At 36.1% G+C, this 25,563-nt stretch overlaps 1 protein-coding gene across 1 annotated transcript in view; it reads right to left on the reverse strand.

The window, feature by feature from the left end:
• Positions 1 to 25,563, reverse strand: part of LEKR1 (leucine, glutamate and lysine rich 1) — a 169,509-nt gene that overhangs the window by 130,565 nt on the left and 13,381 nt on the right. Inside the window, exon 3 of the mRNA XM_008706784.2 lies at positions 23,258 to 23,472. Coding sequence (XP_008705006.1) covers positions 23,258 to 23,472 — 215 coding nt within the window. The remainder of the gene's footprint in view (positions 1 to 23,257; positions 23,473 to 25,563) is intronic.

Below are 25,563 nucleotides of genomic sequence, written 5' to 3' on the forward strand. Positions count from 1 at the left end.
TTATTCTAAAAACAGTACAAACCTGTGGCAGGTAAACTGGTAGAGTATAATGGTCAGGTATGTATCTGACCTAGGTTTCAGAGTAAAGAATGAATTAGAAATGGGCAACAGATCATGTAGGGAGACTACTGCAGAAGTCCAAACACGGAATAGACCAGGATGGTGGCTATATGGTTTGAGAGGCACAGGGGCAGACTCAAGAGATACTCAGAAGGAAGGTGACAAAATAGGAAGAATCAATAATAATACCTAGGATAGATGATAATCATAATTATAGCTTTTATGTAATTCATATATTAAATCTACATATATATAAACCTTACAACAACCCTACTTAATACTCAGAATAACCATGTGATGCAGATAGTATTATTACTCCCATTTTAAATAGCACGAAGCTAAGGCAAAGAGTATTTAAGTAATTTGCCCAAGTCCACACTAGTGATAACTTGTGGTGCCAAGATTCAAACCCAGGCAGTCTGATTGCAGAACACAGACTCTCAACACTACCTTAGCGTGGCATAGTGATGATGAAGGTAACATTTTCTTAAGTTAGAAACACAAGGATATCAGATATACAAGGAGGATGACCAGTTCACTTTGGGGCATTGTTGAAGCTGTGATGCCTCCAAGTGGAGATGTTGAATGGAGAGTTGAATAGATTAATCTGGAGCTCAGAGGGGAAGTTAGAGATGGAAGTAGAGATTCACAAGCCTACAACACAAAGTGGGTAACTGAAGTCTTGGGATGGGATAAGATAAGCTGGAAAGTAAAGAACAAAAATAGAAGAGAGCTATGGACAAAGCTAGGAAAGGGTAATGAGGAACAGTTATGAGAAGCCACACAAAACCCAGAAGAATATGATATCATGGAAGTAAAAGAAGAGTATTTCAAATAGAATGGGTGAAATACTGTGTCAATGCTGCTAAGAAGTCAAGAAAAATAAAGAACTAGCATATTTTTTAGATTTAGTAACATGAAGTAGCTGGTGACCTTAATTAGAACATTTCCTTTGAAATGATGCTGAGTCAAGCTAGATTATAGGAAGCCAAGGTGTGTGTGGAAATAAGAAAATGGAGACAGTAAGTTGAGATAATTTATTTAATAAGACTAGCATGAAAAGGAAGAAGGGGCTAAGGCAGTCCCCGGAAGAAGCTTCAGACTGAGTGACCGTTTCATTTGTTTGTTTGGAGAGTCCTAAGGAAAGCTGTTGGAAAGGAAGGAGTTTGTAGAGAAAGAAAAGATAAAAATACTCCAGAAAGAGGAAATAATAAGTAGTATCAGGTTCCTGACAGCTAGGGTACCAGGACAGCGTGTGATAGTTGGGAGTCATCTGTGGTAGGGGTTTTCCAGGCTGTCATAAGGATAATGGGACAAGGGTTTTTAACATACTGTCAAGGGAATAGTTGACATCACAGACCATGGAAGCTAAGCTGAATAAGAAAAATGTGAGGGGCGCCTGGGTGGCTTGGTCATTGGGCATCTGCCTTCGGCTCAGGTCATGATCCCAGCATTCTGGGATCGAGCCCCGTGTCGGGTTCTCTGCTCAGTGGGAAGCTTGCTTCCCCCTCTCCGACTCCCTCTGCTTGTGTTCCCTCTCTCGCTCCTCTCTGTCAAATAAATAAATAAAATCTTTAAAAAAATAAGAAAAATGTGATACTAGAAAGAGAAGATAGAGGCAGCAATAGATTTCAGGCCTCAATGAAAGTGACGAAGTTGGAAGGTGAAGAGGCTATAAACAAAGAATGGATGCCTGAATTCATCATTTCAGATGTAGAATCACTTTGGCTAATGGAAAGAATTTTCCATTTTCATCACTTCTTCAATTTACTTTTTTAAAAGGCATATAATACATGAAGACTTCTTGTTGAGTTCTTCACATTGTTTCCAGGGACAGCTTTCCTAATAGTTCCGTAAATTCAACCAACCCATTTCTTGCTAATGATACTGGATGGCTTTCTATACAGTCAGTTTCTTCAGTCCAGTAAGTAAGACTCAAGATCTGGTGTGCCCCGTCCCCTCAAAACAACTCACCAATGACAGTATCTTCATGCTATCTTTTTCCATAGCTATATTTGTTTGGCTTCTTCAACTAATTCAAATAGGAATATTATAGAAAAGACAAAGTAGTTAATCAGCTGTGTGACACTGTTATTTAATCTTTTTGTTTGTTTATCCATCTACGAAATGGATTATAACAGGAGCTGTTGATCATACCTCACTCAATGAATTCATTTTTCTCTAATTTGAAACTGTTCCCATTTAGAAAAATGTAAATAATATATGAAGAATCTGTGAAGAAATCAAATTGCATGTTTTTGAAGATGCATTAATTCAAACCTGAAACAAATAAAAGCTATCCTAGTCCTAAGCTAAAATAACATGATCTGACTTGTTTATTCAGGCCTGGTGGAAGGTGGGTGGAGAGATGAAGGTCAAGAGAAAGCTAACAGAAAGATAGGCTGGGGCTGCGTTCTTTAGAAAAGTTTTGCGCCTCCTCAGTGAACAGCAGCATTAGATCCTGTCACCTATCAGGATTGGCTTCAAGCTACACAGATAGTGCAGATTCTCACTAGGGCCTAATGGCCCTGCTAGTTACTTCCTGTACATTTCTTACAGATTTCTTCTAGTGCTAAGCCAGTCTTGCTTAAATAAACGAATAAACAAACTAAATAAAACCTACCTGTCCAAACCCTACTCCACTCCTTTTCCTATAAAAGGCTATGTACAGAATCCCTCAAGTTCAGGTAGGATTTGCAGTAAAACTGCACTTAACTGTTGACTCGAGGGGTTTACCTATTCTGTTTCTTGGTTTTTGTCCAACACCTTCCTTCCTTTTTGCTGTCAAGTTGTTAATTATCCTTTTTGGAAATAAGGGGGGGTATAATAAATAAAAGTAACAATTAAGTTCTAAAATTATGCTTTCTACAAAATCTCTACTCCACTGAGCAGAAACATAGGCTGTGGACATAATCAAAGTTGGTTAGGCATTTTAAATCACCAATTAAAATGCAATTCATTGTTTTGGTAGAGCTGAGATGGAGATATTTCCTAGACCTAAGAACTTCCCTTATGATATTATGTAATGTTCAGATATCCAAGGTAGGTGGGAATGTGATGATATCTATGGAGGAAAAAGCTGTATGCTATTAACCTTAGTTTAAAAAAAAAAAACAGGGGCGCCTGGGTGGCACAGCGGTTAAGCGCCTGCCTTCGGCTCAGGGCGTGATCCTGGCGTTATGGGATCGAGCCCCACATCGGGCTCCTCTGCTGGGAGCCTGCTCTTCCTCTCCCACTCCCCCTGCTTGTGTTCCCTCTCTCGCTGGCTGTCTCTATCTCTGTCAAATAAATAAATTTAAAAAAAAAAAAAAAAAAAAAAAAAAAAAAAGGGGGGAAAAAGGAAGATGAAGGAAGTAAGATATAACTGAATTCCTGGCAGGCACAGAGTAATGTGTACATAATTCCTGTGAAGTAGCTAGTTCTTTGACCACTTTCTAGATGAAGAAGCAAAAGTATGAAAAGCTTACAAACCAAGGTCATGGGGCTAGGTTACAGCAGAACCTCTACTGTTTATACCATATCATACATGGCTTCCCTTCATTCATTCTTATAACTCCCACTAGGATTTAGTCCAATAAAAATTGCATTTTATAATGATAAATAACTAATTTTGAGCAAGGGAAATTCAAGGGGAAAAGATAAATAGAATATTGAATGTCTGGGACCAAAATTCTATAGCACTGATTAAAAAGCTTGGGGAAAAAGAGACCTTCTTTAAAAAGACAAAGCAGAAAAAAATGTACCTTATTTTGGTAACTATGTTGCTATAGCAACAACATAATGGTACACAGAAGAGCTTTCAAAGTTATATTGCTAATAAAAGATACACATGTATACATAGGTCTACCAACGTTGTTGAATAAATATCAATCTCCATAACTCTGCCAGATCTAGTAACAAAGAAACCCATGTAAGCATTATTTATACCAATAGTAAAAACACCTGTCAAACTTTATTTACTGTTTGCACGTGTCCACAGAGGGAAGGAATAAAGGAAAATAGTATGATGTATACCTAAGGACTTTGGTCTGGAACACAGTGTAGTACTGCTGAACAATGAAAAGACAATAAAAGGATTAGCTGGTCTTAGACTACATGATGTGAATGAAATTTGTTTAGGTTTCTCAAGGTTTAAGTAATGTATAGTAAAGATATCAATATAATAAACTCATATGTATACACCTAGACTGAAAAAAAAAAAAAAACATGATATGAACTTACAGGTTTTAATTGTTAATGACCCTGTGTCTATTAGAGCCATTTTTTTAGTGGCCTGAAAAAGAATAAATGCTTTCCCCAGTGGAACTCAACCTTATTTTTCCTGCCTTCCCCATGCTCAGCCCAACCACACTCCCATTATTACCAGCTCTTATTTCACTGCAGATATTCTCACTCTACCCCAAAAGGGAGAAATTAGGATCTTAGGAGAGAGGTAAAGGCTTGAAAAGCCCCAGAGATCTGATGTGATTACCTAGGAAGTGCCTACCCCATGAGAACTATAGTTCTGCATCAGCTCTTTGTTCTATAAAATCTTAATTATTCAAAATCAGTTGTCACAAACATGTTTAATGTGTACCTCTTAACACTAATTCCACAAACCCCAGAGAGTACTGCAAAAGTAGAAAAAGTAGAGCCTTGACAAGACATGTACAGAAGACCTTTTTAAAAAGGGAGTCCTTGATATATTTCTTTCCTTGAGATACTATTTTTCTCCCCCTCAAGGAACAAAAGCAAGCATGCACATGTTATTTTCTGGAAGAAGATGTAATGGTCCAGTGAGGCAGGCCCTGCTAGTGTCTTCTTCCTTATAACAGAACCTGATATTTCAGCAAGCAGAGAGCCAACTCCCTGCAGTCAGTTCCCCAGAACCCCTGCAGTTGTAGGAAAGCTTTTGATCTTCTAATACAGGCAATTTCCCCTGAGTGCTTCACCCCTCACATTCCTGCCTAGAAATGAACATGACATCTGGTAGTGTAGAAGCCATCTTGAGATCACAAGAAGATCAGCACGAGACTCAACTTACTGGGAAAGACAAAATGAGAGATGGAAAGGGGCTGGGTCCCTGGTGACATTACTGTGCTGCCTATATACCATTTCTTCTGGATTCAAGAAACAAATAAAGCGATGTCCATTTAAGCCACTTGCTGCAGAATGCATTCCTAACTGACATAACTAGTCTATGTGGCAGATAGATTTGGCAAGGGAAGATAATTCACAAAATCTACTTTGTTTGCCCAATGACCCTCTATTCCAGCCAAGTACACTTATAAACTCAGAGACACTCTCTGTATTAATTTTGATCCCAAACTGAGGACTTGATCTGACTCTCTAAACCCTTGGTACCTACCTATGCCCATTCCTTGGGCTGACTGCTTTAGACTTGACTTCTACGGCTCACTTGATTGTTGAGAACAGCCAACTATGATCAACAAAACTCTTAAGTCTAGTTCCTCACAGGCAGGCCTACTGTACAGCTGCTTAAATCTCTATGTCACAGTCTCAATTTGGCATTAGCAGAACAGAAGTCAAAGAAGAAATGTTTAGCAGACACACAGAGATGCATTTATGTACTATTGACTACTGATTAATTTATCAATTAATCGATTTAATCAATTGTGAAATTGTAATCAATTACTTAAAATTAATCAATTGCTTAAAAAATTTGAAAATTTAATCAATTACTTTAAAAAGTTTTTAGTTATTCAAAACAATATTTGATTGGCTAAAATATCAACCCCAGGTCACAACCAAGATGGAGTAGCCCTGTTACTCTCAGGTCCTCCCTCTCACAACTAAAAAACCCTGATCATACACAACACAAGTATAGAAAGCCTCTGAAAGGTGAAAGGAAGATGGATGGCCTAGGAATCTCGGGACCTGAGAAATACCAAGGCAATGAGATCCCTGAATTTTCTTATTATCTCCATATTTCCCAGACAATGTGCCAAAGCCTCTAAACTAGAACCACCAGTAGCCACAGACAAAAAAGAAACAGTTCATAGCTGATCAGGAATAGGGTGACTAAACAACAAAAAACATTCTTGGAAATATCCGCCCTCTTGAGCTAGACATCAATTGCAGGTACACCCCACAGTTTCAGTGGGGCTGGGGCCAAGTAGAAAGTGATCTTCCACACCACTCCTTCCCTACCCCATAGAAGCAGATGGTGTACTCCAATTCACCTGACTGGCACGGTGTCAGTGGACTGATCTGGAAGCTGATCTTCCATTTTCCTCTTGCAGAAGTTAAGATATGCTCCAACTCTCCCACCAGGGGAAGTGTCAGCAGGGTCAGTGGAAAGGTAAGCCTCCACCCCCACCCTGCACCGAGTCTGAACAAAGTAATATAAGTCAATAGTAGTGACCACTCTACTTTCCTTCCACTCTTGGTGTCAGTGGGGCCTAGTGGGGAACTAAATCTTCATATCAAGTGACAGCAAAGAGACTGAATGAAGCAGTTAAAAAGAGTACTAGCAGCACTCCTATTCCTGGTCCCCATCCAGATGCTGTGTCGAGGATCTCAGTTAGGAACCTCCAGCCCTACTCAATACCAATGAGGTAGAATAAGGTAGTATGAAACTGAGTAGTCAATAATCTGCTTCCTTTCCTCTGGTGCCAGTGGGACTAGCAGGGAGCTGAACCTCTACTCCAAGCTGGCACCAACAAGGCAGAATAAAGTGGCAGGAGACAGGGCTGGGTGGCACTCTACTTCTCCCATCCCTTCGTGTCAGTGGGGCACATAGAGGAGTCAAGCTTCTACCCATTCACCTGCAACAAAGCAGTGTGAGTCAGCCCTCTGACTCACAGTCTTTGGTGACAGTGAGTTCAGCAGCAGGGAGCTAATGTTATAATCCAAGCAGGGAAACAAGACAGTGCAAGTTGGTGACCCACTTTAGCCAGAAAAGTGTGAATGGGGCCAAGGGGGATAGGTGAACTTCCACTCCACCAGTCTGATACAAGGCAGTATGAGTCAAAACCCACTTCTGCTGGAGTAGTGTCAGTGAGCCCAGCAGGAGGCTGAACAAATATACCCATCTGGCTTTCATGCTATACCTCAACAGGGGGAGTGCCTGCTTTAAAAAAAAAAAAAAAAAAAAGATGAAACAGGATCCAGAGCCTCACAGTATAAACTCAAAATAACCAGGATTCAATGGAAAATCACTCATCATGCCAGAACCAGGAAAATCATAACATTAACAAGAAAAGATAAACAACAGACCCAACACTGAGATAAATCAAATGCTGGAATTATCTTACAAGGATTATAAAGCAGCCAGCATAAAAATTATTTTAAAAGCAATTAAGTATTCTACTGAAACAAAAAATAATCTCAACAAAGAAATAGAAGTTACCAAAAAAAAGAACCAAATAGAAATTAAAGAACTGAAAAATGCAATAACTGAAAGAAAAAACTCACTAGACAGGTTCAATAGCAGACTATAATGACAGAAGACAGAATCAATAAACTTCAGGATAAATCAACAGTATTCACCCAAACTGAACAGAGAGAAAATTGAAAAAGGAAAAAAAAAAAACAACTAACAAAGTCTCAGAAACATGTGAGACAATAACAAAAGAGCTAACATTCATATGATTAGAATCTAAGAAGGAGAAGAAAAAGAGAAAGTAGCACAAAATAATATTCAAAGAAATAATGGCTGAAAAATTCCTAAATATGGCAAGAGATATAAACCTATAGATTCAACAAGCAGAACCAACCCAAGAAGTCCACGTAAGAAACATCATTTTTAGACCACAGACTACAAATTATTTGTCTATATTGCAATAACCAGAATATCCACTAAGAAACCCAAGCAAAGCAATATACATAAAACCACTATAAATATATCAGAATATAATCCTAAAAATGTTCAAGAAACCATCAGAAATGTAAGAGAAATGGAAAAAAAGAGAACCAGAGAAAACAAACTGAACACAAATAATTCAATGGCATACTTAAACTCCAACACACCAATAATCAACTTAAATGTAAATGGTCTAAGTACATAAACTAAGGGGCGTCTGGGTGGCTCAGCTGTTAAGCTGCTTTCAGTTCAGGTCTATGATCACAAGGTTCCTGGATCAAGCCTCACGTCAGGCTCCCTGCTCAGCGAAGAGTTTGCTTCTCCTCCCTCTGCCTCTCCCTCTGGCTCATGCTTTCTCCCTCCCTCTCTCTCTCTCTCTGTCAAATAAACAAACAATATCTTAAAAAAAAAAATACAAAAATGAAAAGAGACTGGCTGAGGGGCACCTGGGTGGCTCAGGTGGTTAAGTGACCAACTCCTGATTTCAGCTCAGGGTATGATCTCAGGGTCATGAGACTGAACGCCACGTCGGGCTCTGCATTTAGCACAGAATCTGCTTGAGATTCTTTCTCTCCCTCTCCCTTTGCCCCTCTCCCCACTTGCTCTCTCACCCTCTCTCAAACAAATAAAAGAAAAAGAGAGACTGGCAGAGTAGATTTAAAAAAAAAAAAAAAAACATGGTTCAACAATACGCTGTCTACAAAACTCAAAATTTGCTCATAGGTAGATTGAGAGCAAAAGAATAGAAACAATATACCATGTTAACAGTTTTAACTTTTTTTTTAAAGTAGGCTCCACACCTAGAGTGGAGCCAACACAGGACCTGAACACAGCCTGAACTCATGACCCTGAGATCAAGACCTTAGCTGAATTCAAGAGTTGGATGCCTACTGATTGATCCACCCAGGTGCTCCTGTAAACTGTTTAAAAAAAAAAAAAAAAAAAAACAGTGGTGGCTACATATATAAATCAGATAAAGTAGACCTCTGAGCAAAGAAAATTACTGGAAAGAAGGACATTACATAATGATAAAAGGATCAATCCACCAGGAACACATTCTAATCCTAAAGGTGTTCACATCAAACAACAAAATCACAAAATATGTAAAACAAAAATTATAGACTCAAAGAAAAATAGACAAATCTACAAACTAAAGTTGGGGACTTCCAAAATTCCACTTTTAGTAACTGATAGAATTAGACAGAAAATCAGCAAGGAAATAAAGAATTCAATAAAACTATCAACCACCAGGTCTTAATTGCCATATATAAAAAACTCCACCCAACAACAGAAGCATACATATTTTTTCAAGCACCCATAACAGTCACCAAGGCAGTGCATACACTAGGCCAGAAAACCAATTTCAACAAATTTTTAAAAGTTGAAATTATATAGAGTATATTCTCTGACCATAATGGAATCAAGCTAGAAATCAATAACAAAGATAACAAGAAAACCTACAAATACTTGGAAGCTAAACAGCACACTTTTTTTTCTTTTTTTTTTAGATTTTATTTACTTATTTGACAGAGATAGCCAGCGAGAGAGGGAACACAAGCAGGGGGAGTGGGAGAGGAAAAAGCAGGCTCCCAGAGGAGGAGCCTGATGCGGGGCTCGATCCCATAACGCCGGGATCACGCCCTGAGCCGAAAGCAGACGCTTAACGACTGAGCCACCCAGGCGCCCCTAAATAGCACACTTCTAAATAATGCATATATCAAAGAAGTCTTAAAAGAAATGTTTAAAATTATACATACACACACAGATAACTAAAATGGAGATGAAAGTATAGCATATCAGGACATGTAAAACATAACTAAAGCAGTGAAGAGAGTTAAATTCATGAGTAAAATGTTCTACTGGAAACATTAAGTGCTTCCATTAGAAAAGAGGGAAGTGCTCCCACTAGAAAAGAGGGAAGTTCTCAAATAAATAACCTAAGAATCATTATATTGTACACCTGAAACTAATGTTATACTGTATGTTAACTAACTAGAATTTAAATAAAAACTTTAAAAAAGATCTAAGTTCCTACCTCAAGAAATGAGAAAAAGGAGAGTAAAATAAATCCTAAGCAAGCAGAAGAAAAAAAAATACCATAGATAAAAGCAGAAATCAATTAAATTGAAAACAAAGAAAATTTTTAAAAAGAATAGAGAAAATTTATGAAACAAAAACCTGGCTCTTTAGGGGTGCCTGGGTGGCTCAGTCGTTAAGCGGCTGCCTTCCGCTCAGGGCGTGGTCCTGGCGTTCTGGGATCAAGCCCCATGTCAGGCTCCTACGCTGGGAGCCTGCTTCTTCCTCTCCCACTCCCCCTGCTTGTGTTCCCTCTCTCGCTGGCTGTCTCTCTCTCTGTCAAATAAATAAATAAAATCTTAAAAAAAAAAAAAAACCTGGCTCTTTAAAACCAACAAAATTTATAAATCTATAGCAAGAATTAAAAGGACAAAAAGAAGACAGAGATTAACAAATCAGGAACGAAAGAGGGAATATCACTACAGATCCTCTAGCCATCAAAGAATAGTAAGGTATTACTGTAAATAATACCCCCCAAAATTTGACAACTTGGGATACAGTCGCTTGAAAACCATGAACTATCAAACCTCAACCAAGATGAAAAAAAATAACTTGAGCAGTCTTATAACCATTAAAGACATGGAATCTGTAATTTAAAAGCTACCTACAACAAAAGTCTCCAGGGTTAGATGGTTTCACTGGAGAATTCTACCAGACATTTAAAGATGAATTAATCAATCTCTTCCAGAAAATAAAAGAGAAGGAACCACTCCTAACACAAGACCAACACCAGACAAAAAATATAACAAAAAAAAATAAACTACACACCAATATCTCTCAATAATTTTAGACACCAAAACCCTCAACAAAATATTAGCAAATCAGATCTAGTAAACGTATATGATACACCATGACCAAGTGGGATTTATTCTAGGTGTACAAGTCTGGTTCAAAATTTTTAAATTAATCAATATATTCCACCATATATGCAGGATTAAGGAGAACAGTTATACGATTATATCAAAGGACAAAGAAAAAACACTTAACAAAAGCCATCATCCATTCATGATAAAAATTCAGCCAACTAAGATTAGAGGTGAACTTCTTCAACTTGATATAGAACACTTACAAAAAAAAACCTTTGAGCTGATGTCACACTTAATGCAGGGAAGGAGTGAGTGAATGCTTTCCCTCTAAGATTGGGAATAAGGCAAGAATGTACACTCTCATCACACTTAATCAACATATTACTGGATGTTCTAGTCACTGTAACAAAGCAAAAAAAAAAAAAAGTATAAATAGTAAAGAAAAAAGAAAACTGTCCATATTTGCAGACACCATGATTGTCTGCATTTCTATATACTAACATGCCTTTCTTTATACTAACAATGAGCATGTGGACCCCAAAATTAAAAACACAGTATCACTTACAAACGCTCCAAAAAAAAAAACATACTTGAGTATAAATCAACAAAACATGTACAAGCTCTGTATGCTGATAATTACAAAATGCTGATGAAAGAAATCAAAGATGACCTAAATAAATGGAGAGATACACCGTGTTCACAAATTGGAAGACTCAACATAATAAAGATGTCAATTCTCCCCAAATTGATACACAGGTTAATTTAATTCCTGTCAAATATCAAAATCTGAGCAAGATGTTTTGTAGACACAAGCTTATTCTCAACTTTATACTGAAAGGTAAAGGAACTAGAACAACTAAAACAATCTTTTTTTTTTTTTAAGAATTTATTTATTTATTTTAGAGAGAGTGTGTGTGTGTGAGTGGGGGGCAGGGCAGAGGGAGAGGGGGAGAATCTCAAGCAGACTCGGCACTGAGCACAGAGCCCAACACGGAGCTCGATCTCATGACCCTGAGCTGAAACAAAGAGTTGGCTGCTTAACCAACTTAGCTACCCAGGCACCCCTAAAACAATCTTTAAAAAGAAGAAGGGAACAGGAGGAATCACTCTACCTTTAATACAAAGGCCTACCAAATTTCTACAGTAATCAAATTGTGTGGGACTGGTGGAAAAACAGATACATGGATAAATGGAACAGAATAGAGAAGCCCAAAATAAACCAACACAAATGTGCCCAACTGATTTTTGACAAATGTGCAAAAGCAGTTCAATGAAGGGAAGCCTTTTAAATAAATGGTGCTAGAGCAACTGAACATTTATAGGCAAGAAATGAACTTTGACCTAAGTCCCACACCTTATAAGAAAATGAAGACAAACTGAATCATGTTCTTAAGTGTAAAACAAAAACTTTTAGAAAAAAAAAAATAGAGGAAAATCTTTAGGATCTATGGCCAGGTAAAGAGTTCTTAGACTTGGGGCGCCTGGGTGGCTCAGTCGTTAAGCGTCTGCCTTCAGCTCAGGGCGTGATCCTGGAGTCCTGGGATCGAGCTCCACATCAGGCTCTTCCACTGGGAGCCTGCTTCTTCCTCTCCCACTCCCCCTGCCTATGTTCCCTCTCTCGCTGGCTGTCTCTCTCTCTGCCAAATAAATAAATAAAATCTTTAAAAAAAAAAAAAAAAGAGTTCTCAGACTTGACAAAAGCATATATAGACTTGACAAAAGTATACAAAGAAAAACTGATACATTAAATCTCATCAAAATTAAAAAGTTTTGTTCTGCAAAGGACCTTGTGAAGAGAATAAATGACTGGGAGATAATATTTACAAACCACATATCCTGAAAAGAGCTAGTATTGAGAGTACATAAAAAAATTCTCAAAACTCAACATTTCAACTAGAAAATGGGCAAAAGATATAAATAGGCATTTCACTGAGGAGAATATACAGATAACAAATGAGCACAATATTAAGGACTGAATATGTCCCTCCAAAATTCATATGTTGAAGCCCTAACTCCCAATGTGACTGTATCTGGAGACAGGGCTTTTAGGGAGGTATTTAAAGTTAAATGACATCGTGAGGGTAGGGCCCTAATCTCATAGCACTGGTATCCATATAAGAAGATGCGGAGACACCTGAGATCTCTCTCTTCAAACATACAGAGAAGAGGTCATGTGGGGACACAGCATGAAGGTGGCTATGTAAAAGTCAGGAAAAGAGGCCTTGTCAGAAATTAAGCACCTTGGTCTTGGACTTCTAGCCTCCAAAACTGTGAGAAAATAAATTTCTGTTGTCTAAGCCATGCAGTCTGTAGTATTTTGTTATGGCAGCCCTGGCAAACTAATACATACATGAAAAGATGTTTAACATCACGAGCCATTAAGGAAATGCAAATTAAAACCATGATGAGGTCCCATTACACAGCTGAATAGCTAAAATAAAAAACAGTTGACATCAAATGCTGGTGAGGATGTTGAAAAACTGGATGACTCATATATTCCTGGTGAAAATACAAAATGGTACAACCACAATGAGAACACTATTTGGAAGTTTCTTATAAAACCAAACATGCTAAAATAAAATAAAATAAAATAAAATAAAATAAAATATACCAAACATGCAATTACCCTACAATCCAGCAACTGCACTCTGAACATCTCAGAGAAAGAAAACTCATGTTCACACAAAAAATCTGTATATAAATATTCATAGCAGCTTCCTTTGTGATAGGGAAAACCTGAAAATAACCAACATGCCCTTCAGTGAATGATTGCTGTAAATGATTAAACAAAATGAAGTACATCAATACATTGTAATATTACTCGGCAATAAAAGGAATGAACTATTAAGACATGCAACTTGGATGCATCTCCAAAGAATTATGCTGAATGAAAAGGCTATCCCAAAAGACTCATATTCTATGATTCCATCTCTATGACATTCGTGAAAGGACAAAATTATAGAAATGGTGACTGCCAATGGTCATGAACAGAGGAGGGAAAGGGTAATTGTGGCTATAAAGAGCAACATGAGGAATCCTGTGGTAATGAAACTCTCCTACATCTTGACTACATCAATGTCAATATCCTCATGGTAATATTATACTATAGTTTTACAAGCTGTTACCATCTGCAAAAACTGGGTAAATAGTACACAGAATCTCCATTATTTCTTATACTGCATGTGAATCTATCATTCTTTCAAAATTAAAGTTTAATGTAATAAATACACAATTCTAAACACAAATATTTCTGACCAATAATCTGCCAATATGGTTCTTGGGTTCTCTGAAACACCCAGATGTGATCAGTATGCTACTCTGTGATGACTACAGGTAAAATGTGCTACATGTCATTCTGACCAGTTGGGGAGCACCATAAGCTTAAACTAGTAGTTTCAATAAGCTTAAAATCAATAGAATACCCTAGTAGCTATAATAATGATGTATTTAGCTATATAGTATCAATCTGTCTACAAACATAGAATCTCCTTGTGGCTACTCAAATGAAGTCCTTTCCAGAGGCACCCCAAAAGATATTTCTGCCACAATGTCACATTGGTAGCTCAGTACTAGACTATGACAGACACCAAAGGAATTGATAAAGAAGTAAGAGCATTACCGTATTATAACCAGAAAGTCAAGGTTAGAAAATATTATTTGAAATGCATACTTTTTAAAGTTTAAGACACTCAGATTTTTCTGCTTATTTCCTTTGTCTACCATGTTCTGTTCTTTCTCTTGGTATATCTATACTTTAACTCAGGTTTCATGAGACTTAATGAGTCCAGTTACAACTGGCAAATGACTAGAAACTCACTGTTGACAAGTCTGAGAGAAAAAAACAAAAAAACAAAAACTCTGGTCCTCACAGTGAAGATTAGAGAAAAATCTACTTGTGCTTCTGATAGAGGGGAAAAGTAAATATGCTGAAATATACCAGAGCTTTGTCTTCTTTTTAACAAGGCCTGCTCTCAGAAGAAACTATCTTATCAAAGTTTAACCTGCTGGGGTTTTATCAGAGCTCAACTAACCTGGCAAAGGGAAATACCCAGCTCCACTCTAGCCATCCTGTCCAATATAAGAGTGGGAGCGAGGAGAGGGTAAGGGGCTGGCAACTGAAGAATATCTGTGAAGTTCACAGTGCAGAGGCATAGGCTTACTACAAGACTGAGGCCCAATCACAGGACTACTGAACACCTCCCCTCAACTACCACCCACCACATTACCACTGCATTACTAAAGACTCATTTACAGCAATTCCTTTTACCTAGTACATTATGTCCACCTTTCAAAAAACTTGCAAGGCATATTAAAAGGCAAAAAAACAGTTTGATGAGAGTGAACAAGCATCAGAACCAGAGGCAGATAGGGCAGAAATGTTGGAATTATCAGACTAGGCATTTTTTTAAAACTATGATAAATATGAAAAGAGCTTTAGCGGAAAAAGTAAACATGCAAGATCACATGGATAAGTAAGCAGAGAGATGAAACTTCTAAAAAAGAATCAAAAAGAAATGTTGAGATCAAAAACACTGTAGCAAAATGAAGAATGCCTTTAATAGTAGACTAGACATCATTTAGGAATCTCTGAGCTTGCGGATATGACAATAGAACTGAAAAGTTTCTAAAACTGAAAAGCAAAGGGAAGAAAATGAAAAAAAAAAAAAAAGAATATCCAAGAACTTTGGGATAACTATAAAAAGTGTAACATACACACAAGAATAAAAGAAGAAGAAATAAAGTAAAAGAAGAAATATTTGAAATGATGATTGAGAATTTTTTTCCAAATTAATGTCAGACACGAAACCACAGATCCAGGAACCTCAGAGAGGTTCAAACAGGATAAATGCCACCCCCCCCAAAAAAAACAAAACCCACACTTAAGTATACCATCTCTACATCTCTACTACAGAAAATCATGACTAAAGAAAAAAATCTTGATAGAAGCCAGAGGATAAAAACACCTTACCTATAGAGGAATAAAGATAACACTTATATCCAACTTCTTAGAAATCATTCAAGCAAAAAAAAAAAAAAAAGAGTGGAGTGAAATATTTGAAGTTTGAGAGGAAGAAAAAATATTAACTTAAAATTCTGTACCCTGTAAAATTATCCTTCCAAGGTGAAGGAGAAATAAGACTTTCTCAGACAAACAAAAATTGAGGGAATTTGTTTCCAGTCAACCCGCTTTGCAAGAAATGTTAAAAGACATTCTTCAGAAAAAAGTAAAAGAACACAGAACAGAAACTCAGGTCAACATAAAGAAAGAAAGAGCATCAGAGAAGGAATAAGTGAAGGTAAAATAAAAACTTTTCCTTATTTTTAGTCTAATAAGTAACAATTCATTCAAACTAATAATTGAGCAATAATGGATTTGATTATGTATGCTTTTAAAAATATATATGAATATTTATGTATGCTTACTTAAAAGTGAATTGAGACCACCTGGGTGGCTCAGTCGGTTAAGCACCTGCGTTCAGCTCAGGTCATGATCCCAGGGTCCTGGGATCCAGCCCTGCATCGGGATCCCTGCTCAGCAAGGAGTCTGCTTCTGCCCCTGCCTCTGCCCCCTGTCTTGTGCATGCGGGCTTTCTCTCCCTCTCTCTTTCTCAGATAAGTAAATAAAATCTTTTTTATAAAAGTGAAATGAATGACAGCAATGGTATAAGAAATAGGAGGAAGGAATCAGGACTATTTCATTATTATAATGCACTTACACTACCCATGAAGCAGCATAGTGTTATTTGAAAGTAGACTTGGATTAGCTACATACATATATTGTAAATTCTAGGGCAACAACTAAAAAAAGTAAAAAAAAAAAAAAAAGAATTGATATTCTAAGAGAAAATGGAACTATATAAAATGCTCAAATCCACAAAAGGCAGAAAAAGTGTGGAAGACAAAAATAAGAACAAAGAACAACTGTAACAAAAATGGTAGATCTTGATCTAACTATATCAATCATTACTTTGAATGTCAATGGTCGAAATCCATCCATTAAGAGACAGAGATTGTCAAAGTGTATCGAAAAACAAAACCCAAGTATATGTTGTCTGCAAGAAACCCATTTTAAATATAAAGATGCAATAGATTAAAAATAAAACAGTGGAGAAAGATATATCATGCTAACACTAATCAAAAGAAAGTGAAAATGTCCGTATTAGTTTCAGACAGAAAAGACTTCAGAGCAAAGACAGCTACCAGAGTTAAAAAGGGGTATTACATAATGATAAAAAGGTCAATACCCCAAGAAAACATAATAATCCTTAACAAGAGAGCCTAACAACAGAGCATCAAAATATGAGGCAAAAATTTATAGAATTACAAGAAGAAATAGATAAATCCACAATTATAGTTGAAGACTTTATCAAAAATGGACAGACCCAGCACACAGAAAATCAGTAAGGACATAGTTAAACTCAACAGCATCATCAATCAACTGATAACATTGACATTTATGGACTACCTAATCCAAGAATAGAATATACATTTTTTTCAAGCTCACATGGAACACTCACCAGGACAGACCACGTTCTGGGCCATAAAACACATCTTAACAAATTTAAAAGAATAAAAATCATAAATGTCTGGCTCAGACCACAAGGAAATTAAACTAGAAATCAAACAGAAGAGCTGGGAAATCCCAAAATACTCGGAGATTAAAAAATAACATATGGGTCACAGAAGAAATCACAAGAGAAGCTTAAAAATACTTCATAGGAAAATGAAAATACAACTTACTGGAATTTGTAGTATGCAAATCTATAGCAAGTTTGCAAGATGCAAGGCTAATATACAAAAGTCAATCAATTTCCTATATACTATGAACACATGGAATTTGAAATTAAGAACAGATTACTATTTACATTAGTACCCCACCACAAAATGAAATACTTAGGTATAACCCTAAAAATCTCTAACAAAATATGTACAAGATCTATATTAGAAAATGAAATGTAGATAATCCAGTTAAGAAATAGGCAGAAGACATGAATAGACATTTTTCCAAAGAAGACAAACAGATGGCCAGCAGACATGAAAAAACACTCCACATCACTCATCATCAGGGAAATACAAATCAAAATCACGATGAGATACTACCTCATACCTGTCACAATGGCTAAATTAACAACACAGGAAACAGCAGATGTTGGCAACGATGCAGAGAAAGGGGAATCCCCTTACACTGTTGGTGGGAATGCAAACTGGTAGCCACTCTGGAAAACAGCATGGAAGCTTCTCAAAAAATTAAAAATAGAACTATCCTACGATCCAGCAATTGCGCTACTAAGTATTGACCCAAGGATACAAAAATACAGATTCAAATGGGTACATGCACCCTGATGTTTATAGCAGCATTATCAATAATAGCCAAACTGTGGAGAGAGCCCAAGCATCCATCAGTTAATGAATGGATAAAGAAGATGTGTGTGTGTGTGTGTGTGTGTGTGTGTGTGTGTGTGTGTGATGGAATACTACTCAGTCATCAAAAAGAATGAAATTTTGCCATTTGCAATGATATGGGTACAGCTAAAATGTATTATACTAAGTGAAATAAGTCAGTCAGAGAAAGACAAATACCATATGATTTCACTCATATGTGGAATTTAAGAAACAAAACATATGGGAAGTGGGGGAGAGAGAGAGGGAGACAAACCATAAGAGACTCTTAACAATAGAGAACAAACTGAGGATTGATGGAGAGAGGTGGGTGGGGGATGGCTAAATAGAGAATGAGTATTAAGGAGGGCACTTGTTGTGATGAGCACTGGGTATTATATTTAAGTGATGAATCACTGAATTCTATTCCTGAAACCAATATACACTACATGTTAACTAGAATTTAAATAAAAATTCGAAAAAAAGAAAAAAGAAAACAAAGAAGAACTAAATAAATTGAGAGATATTCCATGGTTTGGATAGGAAGACTCAATATTGTCAAGATATCAATACTTCCCAACTTGATGTATAGATTTAATTCAACATCAATTAAAATTCCACAAGGTATTTTGTGGATGTGAAAAAATGGATTCTGAAGTTTACATGGAGAGACAAAAGACCCAGAACAGCCAACTCAATATTGAAGGAGAAAAAAAATTTGGACTGGCATTACCTGGCTTCAAGATTTACTATAAAGCTACAATAATCAAAATAATGTAGTATTGGTAAAAGAACAAAGAGATTAATGGAACTGAATAAAGAGTCCAGAAACAGATCTACATAAATATAGTCAACTGCTCTTTGACAAAGGAGCAAAGGCAACACAATGGAGAAGAGACAGTCTCTTTAACATATGGTTCTGAAAGCAACTACAAGACATCCAAATGCAAAAAAAAAAAAAAAATACAGAACTTACAACCTTCACAAAAATTAACTCAAATGTATCATAGACCTAAATATAAAATACAAAACTAGAAAACTAGAAGATAACAGGAGAAAAATTAGATAACCTTGGGTATGGTGATAACTTTTTTAGATACAACACCAAAGGTAAGTATCATGAAAGAAACAATAAGATGGACTTCATTAAATTTAAAAATATCTACTCTGTTAACGAGAATGTCAAGAGAATTAGAAGACAAGCCACAGACTTGGAGAAAATACTTGCAAAAGACACATTCAATAAAGAACTGTTATCCAAAATATGCAAAGAATTCTTAACAACAATAAGAAAACAATCAACCTGATTTAAAAATGGGCAAAAGGGCTGGGGCACACCGGTGGCACAGCTGGTTAAGCATCAGACTCTTGGTCTCCGCTCAGGTCACGATCTCAGGGTCGTGAGATAGAGCCCCGCATCAGGCTCCAAGCTCAGTGTGGAGTCTGCTTAAGACACTCTCCCCTTCCCTCTGCCCCTCCTGCTCATGCTTTCTCTCTCTCTCTCTCAAATAAATAAATAAATCTTTTTTTAAAACAATGTGGGATGCCTGGGTGGCACAGTCAGTTAAGCATCTGACTCTTGGTTTCAGCTCAGGTTGTGATCTCAGGGTCCTGAAATCAAACCCTGAGTTGGGCTCCACTGCTTGAGATTCTCTCTCCCTCTTCCTGCCCCTCCCACTCATGTTCTCTCTCTCTCTCTGAAATAAATGAATAAATCTTTTAAAAAAAAATGGGCAAAAGACCCGAACAAACACCTCATCAAAGATGTACAGATAGCAAGCATTTGAAAAGATGTTCAGCATCATATGTCATTAGGGAAATGAAAATTAAACAACGAGATACTACTACACACCTATTAGAATGGCCAAAATCCAAAACACCAACACCACCAAATTCTGGTGAGGATGTGGTAACAGGAACTCTCATTCATTGTTGCCAGGAAAGCAAAGTGATAGAGCCACTCTGGAAAACAATTTGGCAGTTTCTTACAAGATTATACATACTCTTACCATATGATCTAGCAATCACACTCTTGGGTATTTATCTGAAGGAGTTGAAAATGTAGGCCCATACAAAAACCTGCACATGAATATTTATGTCAGCTTTATTCATAATTGCCAAAACTTGGAAGCAGCCAAGATGTCCTTCAGAAGGTGAAATGACAAATAAACTGTGGTACATCCAGACAATGGAATATTACTCAATGCTAAAAAGAAATAAGCTATCAGCCATGAAAAGACATGCAGGAAACTTAAATGCTTATTACTAAGTAAAAGAACTTGAAAAGGCTGCATATTGTATGATTCCAACTATATGACATTCTGGAAAAAGACAAAACTATGAAGACAGCAAATGGATCAGCGGTTGCCAGTCCTTAAAGAGAAGGTAAGGATGAACAGGCACAGCACAGAGGAATTTTATCCTCACGAATGGGGTAAGTGTCCTTTTAAAGGAGACCTTGGAGAGCTCCCTTGCCTCTTCTACCTTGTAAGGACACAGCAAAAAGATAGCTATCTATGAACCAAGACGGGGTGGGAGGAGCTACACTTCCAAATACACCAGCACCTTGATCTTGGACTTCCCAGCCTCCAGAGATGTGAGAAATAAAAAATAATGTTGTTTATAACCACCCAGTTTATGGTATTTGTTATATCTGCCCAAATGGACTAAGATATCTATAGCATAAAACAGAGAGTCCAGAAATAGACTAGAATAGAAATTAATAGGTGGTATTTCAAATCAAGAGAGAAAGAATGAAAGATATAATGAATAATATTGGGACAACAAGCCATACATTTAGAAAACAATTATAATCATGAAATTATAAATCCACCAGGCAAAAATTAATTCCAAATGGATTAAAAAGTTGACTAAAACATCAATGCTGCAAAAGTTTTAAACATATGTTGGTTTTTCAACTTGCCTGAATCTAGGTTGGTGCTAATCAGGTGAGTTTCTGTTGTTTGCAACCAAAAGAACTTGACACAGAACCCTGACCAGAATTTGGCATGGAATATTAAAAAAAAAAATCAATGCAGAAAAAAACACAATAAACAAAAAGATAAGCAACCATGAGAAAATATAAGCAACATATATAAACAAAGTATAATACCCATGTTATATTAAAAACTCCTATAAATAAGGAAAACTAAACAACCTTATAGAAATTTGGACAACAGATATGAACAAGTAATTGAGGAAGAAATATAAATGTCTAATAAACATATAAAAAATGTTCAACCTCATTAGCAATAAATAAACAAAAATTAAACACCAATCAAGTAACTTTTCACTCAAGAAAAAAGCAAAAAGTGGATAGGGCACTTGGGTGGCTCTGTCGGTTAAGCATCCAACTCTTGATTTTGGCTCAGGTCATGATCTCAGGGTCATGAGATTGAGCCCTGCATCAGGCTCCACACTGGGCATGGAGCCTTCATGGGATTCTCTTTCTTCCTCTACGTCTGCCCCTCCCCCCTTAAAAAAAAGTAAAAATCTGAGAAACTCTAATATTAACAATAAGTAGGAAAATGGCCACTTTATAAACTATTGGCCCAATATAAATTAACACTATCTTTTCATGGACAATTTGGTATAACATTTATTAGAATTTTAAATTGGCATTTCCTTTCTTTCAGCAATTTCACTTCTAGGAATTTATCCCACGGAAAACATACATACACAAGAATATAAATATAGGTACTATCTGTAATAAGTATTGGAAATAATCTAAATGTTGAAAAGAAAAATGGTTAAGTAAATTATGGCATATTTTTAGTAAGGAAAATGTTGTAACGGTTAAAAACAAGATAGATTTATATGTGTTAATATGGAACAATTTTCAATACATATAAATTAAGTGGCAAAAGTGACAGAATGATATATTTAATATATTGCTTATATTAAAAACTAGTCGATTGAAAGATAAAGATTTTAAAACTATGTATCTTATATAATACATTATATATATTAAAGCAATATATCTATAATAAAGGTAAAGGCACAATAAAGGATCTAGAAAGATATACACCAAACCATTAAAAGCTGTTTTATCTCCAGTAAGAAGAAATCAGAATAAAAAGAGAATTCCTTGCCTTTTCTTCTATATACTTCTTCTACTTTGTTTGTTTATATATGACTTATATAATGCAATATGTTATTAAAGAAAGTAAAATGTAAATATAGCAAGCAAAAGAATTTCTACTCTGACAAGCAAAAACTCTCCAACTCTAAAATTTTCAACTGAATACTTCAAACTTTTTATTTTTCCACTCAATTATTACAAAATATTTTACTATTCAGATTTGAAATTGAAGAAACTGTAACAAAATTTCCTTAGTAAAGGTCTAAGAAATATCATGCTCAATGGAGATTTAATGTAATTATAAAAATTTATAATAAAATGTAATTGAAGCTCTTAATCCTAGGAGATTTAACCAAGTTCCTACTTTTACAAAGACATGATATTCATTACGTTCGTTAATTCAAGATTTACTAACATCAACTGTTGATATTTTAAATGGAGAAATATTCACTTATAAAAAAAAAGGAAAAGCCATAAAATACCAGCAAAAACCCATCTATAGAAGCGTCTGTATAAATCCACTAAAGTGTCTTAAGGCAGACTAAATTGCTGATCAGATTCAACAGCATTAGGAACCTAGTCTTCAATTTTATTGCAATTTCAGTGATTTAGAATCATGTACCAATTTTAATGTTTTGGCATCCTTTTCAAAACCTGAAAACCTTATTCTCTAAATCTAAATATTTGAGGCCATTTAAAAACAAATATTAAGTATCAAAAAACTATGAAAATTCACCAGGTTTTTGATAGACAAATCTTCCTAATGATAAAATTAGGATATACATCTGGGGAAAAATAAAACTTTACCCATCTCAACATATAATTACTGAATTAACTGGCTTCTAATTATTCAAATAGTAAATACATGCCTCAAAGAAATGCTCAAACTATATTATACTTAATAATTATTAATAATAAAATGAATTCAAATGTATTAAAGCATAACATAACTGATATAGACAAATTCTAGAAAAACATTCAAATTCTATTTATTTCTTGTACTTTCCTTTCAAACTAAATAAGTGACAGAAGAAAATAACAGACTCCAACCTTTCTGTTTTGGATTCATTGTCAATTTTATACTGTTCAAAATCTTGACTAAGAGACCGTAGCTTTTCTTGAAGTTTCTTTTCACGGTCTACACTTCCTTGATAAAATTTCATCTCTTTTTCCATTGCTTTCACTTTTTCTTCCATAGCCTTAAACTCATGAAGAATTAGATAGCTGACTCCACAGTACTTACAAACTTTTTCTTCAGGAGACATCTAGAAAACAGACATACATACATACATAAATTGAAATGATATTTTTTAAATTCTAAAAAGCAAAGTTCCCCTGAAGATGTTACGGCAACCATGCTGGTCAAATGAAGTAAATGTACACTGGACTATGCCACGGAGTATAATTATGACACTGCCTACATCTGGATAAAATTTTAAAAACTGGCATGATATTGACTCTGACATAAAATTTTGGAATTAGTAAAGGGTCTTTCAGAGTGATTATTTCTCCACAGTATCTCTAAGAAAGATTTACTCTTGAAATATTTTCCATAAAATAAAACTAAAAATGATGAAAACATCTTTAAAATTCTTGTTTTAAGATGAGTATTCCATGAAGTGGAGAGAAATCACTGGCCTTTTACTGCCAGCTGCACTGTGAACCTGGAGATGCTTCTTGGCTTTTTCAGATCTTATTTTTCCTCATTTATAAAATTCTGGCATTGGACCAAATGAACTCTTAAGTTCCTGTTCAGCTTTAACATTTTATGATTTTTACAGAATTTGACAGAATTTATGCCAGAATTCTGTCATAAAACCACAAATAGCAAAAACATTTTGAACCTAACTTCTTCTCTCCCAGTTCTTTTCCCTTCCCATAGGTATGGTAGATGCCTATGGTAAATTTTACAGAGAGGGAAGTGGAGACCTCTGAAGTTGAATAACCAGCTGATATACAGAGACACTGGGGTTAAACGAAGTCTATCTAAACCCAGCACCTATGTCTGTAACCATTTGTGTCATATTTATCTGCCATGTGAAAGTCAGCTAAATCCTCTTCCTTCCTTCAAATGAAATGTTCATATATCTCTGGTCAACATAAGGGCAGTGAAAAATGGAATTTTCGCAAAGTCAAGAGAGAGGTAATTCTCTTTTCTGTCTCAAGTATATAAATATTCTTTAAATAGACTCTATTCTACTTATCCTGCTATTCACAAAGGATGAGAGACAGCTTCATTAAATATTTGCTCCAGGGCACTAAAATGAAAGCAACATTTGAAGTTTTTGAGGGGTACTCACTCTTAATGCAACCTCCCTTAAGATTGTAGAAACTGCTTCCATAACTAAAAGTGACACCACCTCATCTGCCTATCAATGTCATTACACAAGAGTCAGTTGAAACAAATTAATAAATTTTTACATAGTAACATTTTTCTCATCTAACATTCAATAATAAAATTTCAAATTAAAAAACATAATACTGTGGAATATAGATGAATGACTACATCTAACTGCCAGCAATACCAAATTTACAAATTTGTAAAACAACAAGTTTGGAAGAAATCATAAAGATCACTTGGTTCAAGCCCTGGATGGGTTCATAAAGTTTATTCCAACCTAGTAAGTTATTATCCTGACTCTATTTCAACATCCCAAATGATGGGATACTACTTTGTAAAGAAGCTTACCTACCTTCTGATGGCTTTGCCTATCAGGAAATTCCTTCTCATGCTAACCCCAGATCTGCCTCCCTGGAACATCCACTGGTCCTAGACCTCCTAGGAACCATGTGGAACAACCTTAGACCTCTTTCTAATATTTAAAAACAGCTTTCAGGAATACTCTATATCTTCTCTTTTCCAGGTCAACACTTCCAGTTCCCTCAGCTGTTTCCCATATGACATGGTTTTGAATTTCTTCCTTATTCTAAATAATTTTCTCTGAACTTGTTCCAGTGTTCTATATATGTCTCAAAGTATGGTGCCCAGAATTTAATACTCTAAGTGTGGTTGGTCTCACTAAAACAGAATAAGAGAGGGCTCAAACCTCCTTCATTCTAGTATCTCATAATATCATTGGTAGTATCTCCTAATGCAACCTTAGATAACAACTGTCTTTCGTATTTTCAGCAATTATATGTTACTATTATATACTACAACAGGCTTTTATGTTAAATAAAGCTCTATTTTAAAAAAATACTTCAGGGGCGCCTGGGTGGCACAGCGGTTAAGCGTCTGCCTTCGGCTCAGGGCGTGATCCCGGCGTTATGGGATCGAGCCCCACATCAGGCTCCTCCGCTATGAGCCTGCTTCTTCCTCTCCCACTCCCCCTGCTTGTGTTCCCTCTCTCTCTGGC

The sequence above is a fragment of the Ursus maritimus genome, unplaced genomic scaffold, assembly GCF_017311325.1.
Source record: "Ursus maritimus isolate PB19 unplaced genomic scaffold, ASM1731132v1 scaffold_20, whole genome shotgun sequence".
Lineage (NCBI taxonomy): Eukaryota > Metazoa > Chordata > Mammalia > Carnivora > Ursidae > Ursus > Ursus maritimus.